General features: G+C 32.6%; 1 protein-coding gene across 2 annotated transcripts in view; it reads left to right on the top strand.

The window, feature by feature from the left end:
- Window positions 1–14,524, top strand: part of SOS2 (SOS Ras/Rho guanine nucleotide exchange factor 2) — a 97,978-nt gene that overhangs the window by 50,185 nt on the left and 33,269 nt on the right. For both annotated transcript variants that reach the window (XM_020900972.2, XM_020900973.2), the window contains exons 9-12: window positions 9,213–9,340; window positions 9,836–10,491; window positions 10,895–10,976; window positions 12,630–12,752. In XM_020900972.2, coding sequence (XP_020756631.1) covers window positions 9,213–9,340; window positions 9,836–10,491; window positions 10,895–10,976; window positions 12,630–12,752 — 989 coding nt within the window. The remainder of the gene's footprint in view (window positions 1–9,212; window positions 9,341–9,835; window positions 10,492–10,894; window positions 10,977–12,629; window positions 12,753–14,524) is intronic.

Genomic DNA, 14,524 nt, shown 5'->3' with positions numbered 1-14,524 from the left:
CTTTATTATGATGTATACTTAGAGAAAAATGTAAACATGCTTTATAATAAATAAATGTAATGTATAAGCACACCAGAGGTAAGTCACTGCTCTGACTTTAATGGCAGTTACTTTTTTGCTTTTCTTTAGTTTGACCACCTATGTATATATCAGTAAAAATATATGTAGCCTGTTTCTGAGCTTTTTATCAATTAGATCAAATTATTATAGTATTTTGTGTCTTTTATCTTCTCTCAAAGTTACATTGATATTTGCAAGATTCATTGATCCCATGGACAGCAGAGTCTGATGGGCTGCAGTTCATGGGGTCACAAAGAGTTGTACATGACTGAGGACTAACACGCAACATAAGATTCATTGATGTTATTTTATGTTCTTCTAATTTAATTTTCTTCCATTGTTTGAATAAACCATGATTTATTTACTGTTCTCTGGCTGAACAACAGTTTTTTTGGTATTATTGATAACACTTCTATGGATATTCTTTTTTCTGTCTCTTGGTATACGTGTGCATGCATTTTGTTTCTCTATAGTATGTACTCAGGGTTAGAATTGCTTGGTCATAAGGTGTGCATGTTTTCAAATTTAATAGATGAGGTCAAGCAGTTTTCCAAAGTGGAAAGTTTTCCAAAGTTACACAGTTTATACTCCTACCAGAATGCATGATGTCTCTTTATGCATTTTTCATATTTAAGATTTTCTATCATATGATCTATTTATAATGGTAACTAATGTTTTTATTTTATATTTTCTGGATTATTAATGTGTTTGTACATGTTGATTGGCCTTTTGAATAACTTTTTATAGGATCGTTCAAGTCTTTTGCCATTGTAAATATCTTCTGTGCCTTGTCTTTGCAGTTTTTCTTATTGTTGTGCATCAACTAAAACTGAATATATTCCATATTTCTAAGAGTTTAGTTTCACTGATGAGATCATGTGTGGTTTCTCTTTATTATTCATTCTTTAAAGCCTTAAACCCTACTATATAGATATTATATCTCTGTGTATATAGAGTATACTATCTTTGTCTATATATAGACACTATATCTATACCCAGTTGTTGGTTTAGACAGCCTGTTCTAACTTTTCCACCTGACTCATTTGTAATATTTAAAGTAAAAGCCAGAATAACTGTACTTCGTAGACATCTAGGCAAAGAAATCTTTAGATGGTTTCTAATGCATATCTTGGCTTCCCTGGTAGCTCGGGGTAAAGAACCCACCTGCCAAGGCAGGAGATGCAGGTTTGATCCCTTCATGAGGAAGATTCCCCTGGAGAAGGAAATGACAACCCACCCCAGTATTCTTGCCTAGGAAATTCCATGGACAGTGGATCCTGGTGGGCTACAGTCCACAGGGTTGCAAAAGTCAGACAGGACTTAGCGACTAAACAGTGACAACAATGAATATCTACTTACCTCAAGAATTCTTTTTTTATGGGGTCTTACTACCCATAATGTATGATGCTGGAGCTCGCTAGCTTTTGTACACAAATAGATGAGCGCCTTAATTTTGTGTATCTCCATGGAGACTGATGGATCCATAAAGAACTCATAGAAAGGATTGTAGGCTTCACATGAATAATATATTAGCAGCCACAGATGTATATTTAGATTCCTAAAAGTTTTTAGAGAATGTTCATGTCTAATTGGAAGTCCCATCATTAGTTTTATAGTTGCTTTCTAGTATTTGCCAACATTTAAAAATCCCAACTTAAAAAAATACATAAATAAATAAAAGTCCCAACTTAACTATAATAGAAGCTTACTTTTTTCCACCTGTCTAGATGATTGGTTTTAAAATCTCTGAGGTCTGAATCTAAAATCAGACATTGACTATAATGGCCTGATTCATCCTAATGCCACAGCTACTTTTACTACCAATTAATTACTCGACTCCAAGTATTTTTAGCCGTTGTGATTGGGACTAGTAGTTGATCAGATAATTGAAAATGAACTGAAGAATCATAAATCATTTTAATTATCAATCATAATCATTTTAATAAACACAAAACCCCTAGAAATGAACATTTGTATATATTTGTATGCTAATCTGTTGACATAGGGTAAAACCTTTTGAGTATGAATCTTGCTTAAGTCACAAAAAGTATCTCTATGATTTCTATTTTCTATTTCTTTTAAGTGGTACATAACCTTGAAGAACCTTGTAAAGCAATCTGATTGCAGAAATCTAAAGTTTTATAATTTTCCAAATCTTTTATGATTGTCTTCCCTGTATCTTTTAAAAAAGACGCCTTTAAAGTTATTAGACTTGAGTTTTCATATAAATATTTTTATAGTCATATTTCTTTAGCTTATATAGTTATTGAATTATGTAATTACAACATAAGCACAGCTGTCATTCATATTTGGAAACATTTACTACTGGTTCCTGGTAAGTTTATGACTCAATTAGTGGGATCAGAAGGGCCTAGGTATCCCAGAAAGTGACCCATTCATTTATAGCATTATTGTCCTGTGGGAATCTGTATGTTATACAGTGGGAATGATCCATAGTAAGAAATACATTTAACATCATGATAATGCTATACGAATACACACACACACACGCACAAAGCAAAAAGGTTTTTGAAATGCTACTCAGCATTTCATGCAATACATTCACACTCTATATTCTGTTATATTCTGTTCTGGTTTTGTTTTTAAAAGGATGCATTCATTTAATAATTCAGTAGATTATGACATATATTTTGAAAAACCAAAATAAGGACTAATTCTAGACATAAGCAAAGAAAATTATCACATGATCAGATAAGAAACTACTTTTTACTTTTATATCTGTTCTGACTGTGATACTGTTCCTTTTAATAATATTTTACTATTTTTTAATTGTGGTCAAACATGAAATTTACCATCTTAACCATTTTAAGCGTATAGTTCAGTAGTGTTAAGTATGTACACCCAGTGTTGTTGGACACTTGAATTGCTTCTACTTTTTGCCTATTATAAATAATACTGCTGTGAACAAATATGTCATCAAGACTGTTTTCAATTCTTTGGATATATAGCCAGAAGTGAAATTGTTGCATCGTAGAGTAATTCTGTTTTTAATTTTTTGAGGAAGCACTGTATGATATTCCATAGTAACTTTATACTATATTTCCACCAATAGCACACACTCGTTACAGTTTCTCCACTTCCTTGCCAGCACTTCTTATTTTTTATATTTTTAGTTTTTGATAATAGCCTTCCCAATGGATGTGAGATGTTATCTCATGGTTTTGACTTGTATTTCCCTATTTGTGACAGTGAGCATCCTTTTATTTGATTTTTGACCATTTATGTATCTTCTTTGGAGAAATGTCTATTCAAGTCCTTTGCCCACTTTTTATTTGGGTTATTTGTAAATATTTTTGTAGTGGTTTTATAGGAGTTATTTATATATTCTGAGTATTAATATTAAACCTTTTTGGTTGTGTCATTTGCAAATACTGTCTCTCATTCTGGTGACTGTCTTTTTGTGATACTGTTTGAGCTCAAGCACTCATCCAAAAGAAATTTCATTTCATATTGAGCTTACTTTGGGAGGAGACCCATAGGAAAGAAGGCTCAACCAGTGTAACTTAAGGCTGTCATGTTCCTTTGGGAATAAAAAACACTGTTCTACAGCAGTTTTAGGCCAGTTTTAATTTGAAATATTTGCCTTGGTGATGTACCAAGGGAGATTTATTTATGGACATAATGTTTAAATATCATTTGAGTTTTACTTCCCAGAGTCAGAATTTATGATAAGCAAGACAGAAATACAACTACATAATGAGAAATTATAGGATATCATATATAGTTTTCCTAAAATTATTTTACACTTGTAAAATAGTATTATTTTGTTGTTGGATTATTATTATTTCTAGCAATACTTTAAAGTTCATGTTATAGGTAATACGATTGTTTTTTTGTTCTTTTCCAATTTAAGCCCCTCTGGGGTTAAACTACTTTCATTTTCTTTATTTTTCTCAGATAAATTTTAGATTTTTTCCCTTTAATATTAATTCCAATCCTTATATAAGAGGAAACAGAAATCACAAATTCATTTCCTGATTTATAAGCATCTTTATAATATACTTCTTATATTCTAAAAAAAAATCTGTTTATCCTTCTGTTACTAGGAACATATCAACTCTCAGTTCAGAATTGATTTTTTCAAATCCAAGTAACATTCTTCTACTCTCTCACTCTGGTCATTCCCTGGAAATTTAGTAATGGAAAGAATAAATATTTTCCTCTGAAGAGAACTTAATCTATCTTAATTTGAAGCTTAACAGGAATACCTATTATTAATAACTTTAATGAAGTTCATTGGGAAAGATAAGCCAATATTTCAGTGAAATAATTGAAAATGTTTCTTTAGGTAATCTTTTTTTTAACCTTTTACTTTGAAAAATATAGGGAAAAAGTTACAAAAATAATATGCTCCCTTCATCTAGATTCCCTAATTGTTAACATTACGTAACAATTACTTTGTCATCTACAGAGAAAGTGACACAAAAGCATTCCTGTGTGTGTATGTGTGTAAGTGTATTTATAACATCAAGAAGTTGAGATAATGTCTATTAAAAGAAATGTTCTGACTCTTGAAAAAAATATGTGAGAGTATTTTACTATGTAATATTTACTCTTTCAATACTGACACATCACTCAAAGATATCTGAAGGAAGATAATGCATATTTTTTAAAAGCACATAAAGAGAAGTAACAGGTTTTATTGAGTTGAATTTCCCACCAAATTTCTAAAATCCTATTTTTATGAAAATCTAGAGAGAAGTTTATTACCAAAAGAGAATTGATCACATATATTATTTCACATCTAAACTGAACTCCCAGCATAATAAATTAGAGATAAATTCATAATTTATTATAATTTCTCCTGTCTTAGCCACATATATCTGTAATAAATGGGCTTCCCAGATGGCTTGGTGGTAAGAATTCACCTGCCAATGCAGGAGACGCAGTTTCAATCCTTGGGTCCAGAAGATACCCTGGAGGAGGAAATGGCAACCCACTCCAGTATTCTTTCCTGGAAAATCATACAGGCCATGGGGTCACAAAGAGTTGAAAATAAATGAGCCCATATCCCAAATTGATACAGCAGTTTATAGAAATTCAAGAGTTTCAGTGAAGTCTTAGAGTTAAGAGAAAACTTACATAAAGTATAAAATCTCAGGCAGGATACACATATATGCTACTAAGGAGAATAGTGTTTATCAGGTAAGCAAGGAATATATTCTTCAGTCAAATTCATAAGGTACTACACATTAATGAAAGATAGTGTTAGTCGTGTGTTAGTTGCTCAGTCGTGCCCAGCTCCGCGACCCCATGGACTGCAGCCCACCAGGCTCCTCTGTCCATGAGATTTTCCAGGCAAGGACACTGGAGTGGGTTGCCGTTTCCTTCTCCAGGGGATCTTCCCAACCCAGGGATTGTACCCGGGTCTCCTGCACTGCAGGCAGATTCTTTACTGACTAAGCTACAAGGGAAGCCTAATGAAAGATTATTTCCCTTTATTGCTTAGTTTAAGCATAAATTGCAAGGGCATTTATTCTCTTTGGGAGAAGGAAACGTCAACCCACTCCAGCATTCTTGCCTGGAAAATCCCACGGACAGAGGAGCCTGATAGGCTACAGTCTATGGAGTCGCAAAGAGTCCAACACGACTGAGTGACTTCACTTTCTTTCACTTTCACTTTTATTCTCTTTGACCTCTTTCCCAAAGCACACTTCATTTTATTTCTTAAACTGTGTTATTATCCAGTTTATTTTTAAGATAAAGGGGAATCCCCTTCAATTCATTCACCAGAGTTTGGCATAGTTCAGTTTTTTGCATAATTGTGTTTGGTGTCGTTGGAGAGAGACATGCAAAAAGAATGGGCCTTGGAATCTGAGTTCCTTGGTTTGAATATAGACTCTGCCATTCATCTTGGGTGCCTCAGTTTCTTCATCTGTGACATGTATATAATGATAGTACCTATCTTACAGAGTTGAAACAAGCATTAAATAAGCTAATGCATAAAAGAGCTTGCACAGAACACTTTTTTATCAAGAGCTTAACAAACGTTCATTGTTGTTATTTGTCTAAACACTTAACAAAATTCTAAGTATTTATACAACAGTCACTCATTCTCATTACCTTCTTGGGTACCTACCATTTGTGGGTATTGTACTAAAAATGAATAAAATATATCCCCAAGCTAAAGAGTTCATATTTTAGTAAAGAAGAGACATGTCAGACCAATAATTACAATATAATAACTGCCTAATAGAAGTAATTCTATGGGATAGTGAGGCAGGAGTTACCAACTCTGTCTAGGAAAGTTAGAAAAAGATGTATATGAGTGTTGGGTATGCTGGAATTTATCCTCCTGTTCTGGTATGTTGGTGTTATTAAATTGAGGGAGCCATAAAAGACAAATGCTGAGGGACTGTTACAGATTAAAAGAGATATAGAAACATGACAACTAAGTACATACTGATTGGATCCTGTATTGGAGTGGGGTGGGGGTGGGTGGGATTGCGCTAAGAACAGGATTGGGACAGTAAGCAAAAGTTTCCTGAAGTTGATCACTATACTGTAAAAGAAATTTTGTTCCAAGACACACTGCTGAAATATCAGAGGAATAAGGGGAATGACACTATTTGAGAATAGTTTGTGATGTATTTGAGTTTCCCTGATGTTCCAGAAACAATCTCAGAGCCATTTAGCAATGGCGGGAGACCTGGGTTTGATCCCTGGGTTGGGAAGATCGCCTGGGGGGAGGGCATGGCTACTCACTCCAGTATTCTTGCATGGAGAATCCAAAAAGACAGAGGAGCCTGGAGGGCTACAGTCTGTGGGGTCACAAGGAGTCAGACATGACTGAGCGACCAAGCGCAGCACCTTCCTCAACAAGGAACTGAGAGAATTGGTCACAGACTGCTCTCAGATAGTCAGGGGGCGAGCGCCCCCACACACACACAACGGTGTAGCCTTTGTGGTGGTGGCAGTGTTAGTTGCTCAGTCATGTTCCACTCTCTGTGACCCTACGGACTGTAGCCCGCCAGGTTCCTCTGCCCATGGGATTCTCCAGGCAAGAATACTGGCGTAGGTTGCCATGATCTTCTCCAGGGGATCTTCCCCACCCAGGGATTGAACCCAGGTCTCTGGCATATGCAGGTAGATTCTTGTAAGTTAAAAGCCTGTGACTCCGAGTAACAAGAGTTGCTTACATTATTTTCATAACTTTTCTACAAATTTGATATTATTTCAAAGGAAAAAATTCAAGGAGGAGGAAAAAGCAAAGAGCTTCTTAAGGAGGAGGCATTTGAACTGTATCATAGAGGCTAAATTCACCAAGTAGATAAGAGAAGCAAAGACAGATATGTAGAAAGCACTATCGATGTGAAAGAGCATGACTTACATGCAAAATAATTCAGTATGGTAATTTCTACATCATGGTAAGAATACATTCTCTCAAATATCTATAGAGAATTAGCTTGGGGTTTCATTTATCTGATGTTTTTGAATCTTACTGCCGTAATTCAAGAAATGTTTATTTAATTTAGCAAATTGTTGGACTGTGTTTATGCCAAAGAAAGCCATTGTTTTGTATACTTATATCACTGGGAAATCCTATGCTTTAAATATCCTGAAGTTTTATTTCTCCTTGATAGCCTGAAATTATTCATGGATATGTAGAAATGATAAGGCCACTTGGAAGAGTTTGAGCAACCTTAAGATGAAATTTACAATAGAAGTTTAGTATCCTCATACACCTAAATTGAAAAGCAGTTCTCATTTTGGTAGAACCTCATTATTAGTGATAATTTGGATCAACAGAAGCAGTAAGAATAAAAAATCTGTAATTAAGCATTTTGTATCATCAGTGTCTATATTAGGGAAATATTTTAGAGTGGAGCTGAAAAGAATCTTTTCGTAAGAAGTTTCAAACAGCAAAATGAAGTGATTTGGTAGTAATGTTCACCGTTAGAAGTCAAGGTGATCGAGCACTAATCACTTTTTAAACCTGTGGGTTTTTTTTAACTCTTTTTCCCTTCATCTTTTCAATTTATTTCTTAAATCTAGAGATGACGGTAGTCACTTAAATTATTTATATTGCAAATCTTTAATAGCAAGACTTCTATATGTATCTTGAAAAACATCTAATGGGTCTGTGCTCCATATAGAGAATAATTTCTAGACATATATGTGAAAGGTAATGGACCTAGTACTTAAACAGCATCCATTCAGTTCCTTGCTGAGGAAGAGGAGCCATTGCTGAATGGTTTTCAGATTGTTCTTGGAGTATAAGGAAAATTTATCACAAAATTTCTCGTTAGGTAGTTTAAGATCATGAAATAGACTTAAACTTTAAAAAATTTTCTGAAGCGATTTTAATTTTTCCATATTCTCATATAAATGTGTATTTGTATCTACATAATCTCTGTATAATGCTCCTCTGGGAGTTCTTCTATCAAACAAAGCACTGAAGCATCATCCAGTCTGAATTATTTATTATAAGGTGAATTTTTTTCCATTTTGAGACTGAGCTATAAGAGAAGTTTTTGCTGAAATGGAATAAAGCCAGAGTTGTTAAGATTGATAATATAATTTGTTATTATAAATGTCACTTCTAAGGATTAATAAGATAGGATATTAATTTTCATGGATTCTTGATGTTTACGAGAATGGTTGAATTTTATGTTGTAAAAAATGTCAGTTGAATCTTTGTGTGATGCTGTTTGTAGAAAAGTTTATGAAAGATTGAATTGCTAAAGTTAGCATACTTGATTTTATTTTGTAACAAAAACATGCAAGCTTTTAGAAATCGCTAAAAGTTAAGAATTTAATCATTAGAGAATGTGAAATAGTATGTGTTTATCTATTCTCTATTCATAGTTACAAATAAAAGTAATCGTAAGCCTCATGTAAGCCTTGTCTTTTTCAAGACATTTTCTGGAAATACCTGGAGGTTTATTTTTTGTTTTTTTATCATTACAATGGTTATAGTACTTTATATCTGTATTGTATTTGCATATGTAGAAAGAGGGCTGGTTTGAAGGATCAGGAGGTATACTTAATTATACAAATTATAGTTGTTTTTATTAAGTATACTTAAAATTCTTTAAGAGTTCATAATATTTGTTGCTGCTTCCTCTAAGTATGAGAAAGGGAAAGAATTGAACAATGCAGGTTTAATTTTTCTGTTTGATTTTTCTTAGCAATTGAAAACATGTAGTGAAGAGTATGAAGACAGAGAATGTTTGAACCAAGCTATTACTGCTCTCATGAATCTCCAAGGTAGTATGGACCGAATTTACAAGCAGTATTCACCTAGACGCCGACCTGGGTAATTCCACACTATTGAAAATATGAATGCTTATGCAGTATTTCACTTATATCTGATGTCTGGTTTTCTAAAGTGTTACTTACAGTAATAGCTGCATTCTTGAAATTTATATTTTTGTTTTACATTTTTCTTTTGCCCTTTAGCCTTTTAAAATTGGTGTTGTCACATTGTTAAGATATATTTAATAAAATTTTTAAAAGATATATTTAATAACTTTTATATCATTTATATAAGAAATTTAGTATTATTTTCATTTTAATTCTTAGGACCTCAGGAATTATGTCAAATCTCTACTATTTCTCTTTCCAAATAATGAAATTGAAGCATGTATTATTTAATGGCAAAGTTAGGAGAAAGTAAATACTGTGTGCAAAATTTAGAGTTTAGTTTTTTAATATTTTTATAACTTGATTTAAGGTAGTTTATATTTCATGCAATTAAGGTTGCTTAGCCATTGAGTAAGCTAAATTTATCTTGTTTTTTGTTGTTTTTTAGGGATCCTGTTTGCCCTTTTTATAATCGTCAATTAAGAAGCAAGCACCTGGCTATTAAAAAAATGAATGAAATTCAGAAAAACATAGATGGATGGGAAGGCAAAGATATTGGACAGTGTTGTAATGAATTTATTATGGAAGGCCCATTGACAAGAATTGGTGCTAAACATGAACGGCATATTTTTCTCTTTGATGGCTTAATGATTAGCTGCAAACCCAATCACAGCCAGTCACGCCTTCCAGGATGCAGTAGTGCAGAATACAGATTAAAAGAAAAATTTGTCATGAGGAAAATACAAATATGTGATAAAGAAGATACTTGCGAGTGCAAACATGCATTTGAATTAGTATCCAAAGATGAAAACAGCATAATATATGCTGCTAAGTCTGCAGAAGAGAAAAATAATTGGATGGCAGCACTTATTTCCCTTCAGTACCGTAGTACTCTTGATCGAATGCTAGATTCAGTATTATTGAAGGAAGAAAATGAACAACCATTGAGATTACCAAGTCCTGAAGTGTATCGTTTTGTGGTAAAAGACTCTGAGGAAAACATTGTTTTTGAAGACAACTTGCAGAGTAGAAGTGGAATCCCCATTATTAAAGGAGGAACTGTGGTGAAATTAATTGAAAGGCTAACGTATCATATGTACGCAGGTATGTGAAGCTCTTTACAAGTGGTTATATAGGGCAGAGGATCCAAAACCTTCTCAAGATTGCTCAGAAGCACTTAGGGCCTCAGAAGAAAATGGCCTGCCTCTAAAATTTAAAAGGAATACTGCAGAATCAATAGGAATAAATACCTAATTAAATGTCTATATAGTGTTAACTTCATTAATAAATATACATCAAAATTTTATATTCATGAATCTTGAATTTGAAAACATCCCTTTATCAAGAAGCAATCCTTTATCAAGAGATACCACAGTTGGCAGGAAAAGCAACAGTGGGAGGACCCAGAAAAAAAAAAAAGGAAGGAAGGCCTCCAAAATATGCTACTTTGAATGAATTAAACTAAGTAAATTGAATATGCAACCTGTTCTGTGCTCTGCCTTTTCAGATCCCAATTTTGTTCGTACTTTTCTTACTACATATCGTTCATTTTGTAAACCACAGGAATTACTAAGCTTACTGATTGAACGGTAAGAAAAATATTTATTTCACTTATATTTACATTTTTTTTTAAATTAACTTTTTTACCTTGCAAAGTGCTAGGTACCTAGTATGTACTCAGGTAGTTGTTGAATATTATTTATTCAACGTTAAATTTACAGTATTATTATTCTCTTCAAGTAGCATACTTACTGAAATCCCTGTTTATAACAGATCTTTTCAGATCCTAGCAAAATTTATAGTGATAATCAGAAAGACTCATTTTTATAGGATAAAACGTATGAATTTTAATGAAATTTTTTCTATGCAATAAAACAATACTTGAAAGAAGCGTTTTACTTTTAAAACAAACTTTTTATTGTGAAAAATTTCAAAACATCTGCAAGAGAAAATATATTCTGTTAATAAATCCCATTTATCAATCATCCAACTTCAGTAATTATCTCCTTGTATTTCATTTGTTTCCCTGCTGATTTGAACACCCTAGTCCCAGGATTATTTTGAAGTAAATCCTTGGCAATATATTTGTCTGTAATTATTTCCATTAGTATTTCTAAAAGATAAGTATTCTTATTAAAAGCATAATCACAATATCATTATTAGACCTAAAAAATTAAGATTTCCTTTATTGAATAATTTTTAAAAATTAAGTTTTGAATTGACTTTTTCTTTTTTACTGAGTATGTTAGTGGTACTTTAAATGCTTTATAGGTTAAACTGTAGTATTTGGGCTTCAACATAATTTTGTTTTATATTTTAAAACTTTACCAGATTTTTATCTGGACCTTTATCATTATGTTGTTCCATGAAGCTAACTATACCAGACTGAGTCAGTATAATGTGCTATGAAGATTTACTTGGTTGCCTTTCCATGTTCAAAATAAGGAATTCGTATATATCTTTTATATATATATATATATATATATATATTATTATTATTATTATTTATGTGAACGTGTTAGTCACTCAGTTGTGTTCAGCTCTTTGTGACCCCACGGACTGTAGCCCACCAGGCTCCTCTGTCCATCTAATTCTCCAGGCAAGAATACTGGAGTGGGTTGCCATTAGCTTCTCCAGAGGATCTTCCTGACCCAGGGATCAAACCCCCGCCTCCTGCATTGCAGTCTGATTCACCACTGACTGAGCCACCAGGGAAGCCCCATTATTATGTTTTAGCTACATTTCCTATGGTTGGGGAAGGTTTTTTTTTTTTAACTTTGATTTTTTTTTATTCACTTAGTTATGTTTTTTAAATACTATTTAAAATTCAGTGTGGGACTTCCTTTGGATTTATATTCATTTATTTAAGGAAACTTACATTACTTTCATTTTAATAAAATAAATATTAAAGAGAGGATTAGATAACGTATCTCTGTTATGTTTTTAAAGAGGTCGTACTCTTTATTGATTATCTTCTTGGATCTTTTCCATTGACCTTTTCTACGTTGGTCAGTGCTAGTTATTAAACTTTTGATAAAAATAAGAATATAAGTATTCTGTACTATATAGCTAAAGGACAGTTTTTTGTAGTATGTAGTACTTTTTATCAGTAGTTTCACTTTTCACATAAATGGTAGAAAAGAAGTTTGCTTATTAGTTTAAGTATCTTTCCTGCTATATTTGAAATCCTTATTTCTGTATGAACAACAAAAAATTTTCTCTCATTTTGCTTTTCTTCTTAGATTTGAAATTCCAGAGCCAGAACCTACTGAAGCAGATAAATTGGCATTAGAAAAAGGCGAGCAGCCCATCAGTACAGACCTTAAAAGGTTTCGCAAGGAATACGTCCAACCAGTACAACTTAGGTTTGGCCTGAATATTGTATTTTTTATGTGTCATTCAATTTTCAGTATATAGTTAGCACAAAAATTTTTACCTCTTAATTCAGATGTAGGTTATTACTATTAATTGCATAGCAGTTAAACTTTCAAGTTCTTTCTGTGTGAAGCTACTCTTAATTCCCTAAAGAAATTTAATTATTAAAATATACTATGTTATATGCATCAGATATCTCTTGCAGGCAATATGTTATGGCTTACTGGCTAGGGTACCTAATAAGTAAAAATATTTTAATTTTGTATGAATTTTGCCTACTGTCAGTCCTCTGTACCCTTTTGATTTCGTTTTTGTCTCAGTGGGATCATTTAGTAATCCTGGACTTTTTTCTGTTTATAATATTTATGAAAGTTCTAGTTCTTCCTCACTCTTTTTCCACAAGATATATCGATATATGTTACTTATCTAAACAGTGTCATTTCAGTAATTGTTTTTTTATGACTTTAAAAAAAATTATTGAAGTATAGTTGATTTATAATCTTGTGTTAGTTTCAGGTATATAGCAAAGTGATTCAGTTTTATATATACTTTTTATCTTTTTTACATTGTTTTCCTTTATAGGTTATTACAAGATAATGAGCATAGTTCCCAGTGCTATACAGTTGGTCCTTGTTGGTTATCTATGTAGTAATTTCTAAAAATGTATTCAGTAATAGCATCTGTCAGTTGTTACGTTACTCTGTGTGCCTAAGTGGTTTATCTTTTTTATTTCGTCCTCACAGTTACTATTTTCACTTTGTTTAAGAGAAAATTGAAAGTTAACAGAATAAAGTAATTTGAGATAGGTCGTATAAAAGGGGTGACAGGACAGGGTTCAAACTCATATCTGACTGCCTAAGCCAGTGCTTGTTTGTTTGTTTCAATGTTCAGTGAGCATTGAAAATTGAAAGCTCCTTTGATTAAGCCTATTTATAGTGCAAGTGAAAATCAAAACTTTAATCTTTTCCATGGGAAAACTGAGTTATTTTATTAGTTATATATGATTAATATTTATCCTGTAAATGTTAAGGTTCCTTGATTAATATTAACCAGTAAACTGAAATTTTAAAACTAAGTATACTAAATGTTAGTTATTATATTGAATAACTTATATAAATAACATTTAAATAACATTATATATATAATGTATATTAAATAACAATAACTTCTTATATTAAATAATAATTAATTATTATATTAAATGTTCAAGGATGATTGCCACAAATAAATGCAGTTTTAGAGGAATGATGATGCTTCCAACTATATATCTCTTAGCCAAAACTTTTAGTATGTCATTCTTTGTGTAAGAAGATGATGCCTTAAGCCACTGAGCTAACCAGGCACTTAAGGTTGTTTTATTACAAATAGCATTAGAAATTGAGAGTATTTTCTTAGTCTGGGAAAAAACTTGCCTGACAGTTACTGGGTGGTTGTGGAGGGTATAGGTGGGAAGATAACCTAAAAATAATCATTCATTGAAATAATGAAGGAAAAATACTAATGAAATTAATATATACTATATCTTTGTGATGAAGAATGGAATGTTATGTTTGTGTCAGTTGTTTACATCTTTATTTGCAAGATATAAGTAATTAATTTTGAGGTACTTTAAAACCAAATGGGCTTCCCAGGTGGCGCTTAGTGGTAAAGAACCCGCCTGCCAGTACAAGTAGATGTAAGAGACGTGGGTTCGATCCCTGGGTTGGGAAGATCTCCTGGAGGAGAGCATGGCAACCCACTCCAGTACTGTTGTCTAGAGAAT

Source organism: Odocoileus virginianus, chromosome 6 (assembly GCF_023699985.2).
Source record: "Odocoileus virginianus isolate 20LAN1187 ecotype Illinois chromosome 6, Ovbor_1.2, whole genome shotgun sequence".
Taxonomy (NCBI): Eukaryota; Metazoa; Chordata; class Mammalia; order Artiodactyla; family Cervidae; genus Odocoileus; species Odocoileus virginianus.
This window is presented reverse-complemented; position numbering and strand designations above follow the sequence as displayed.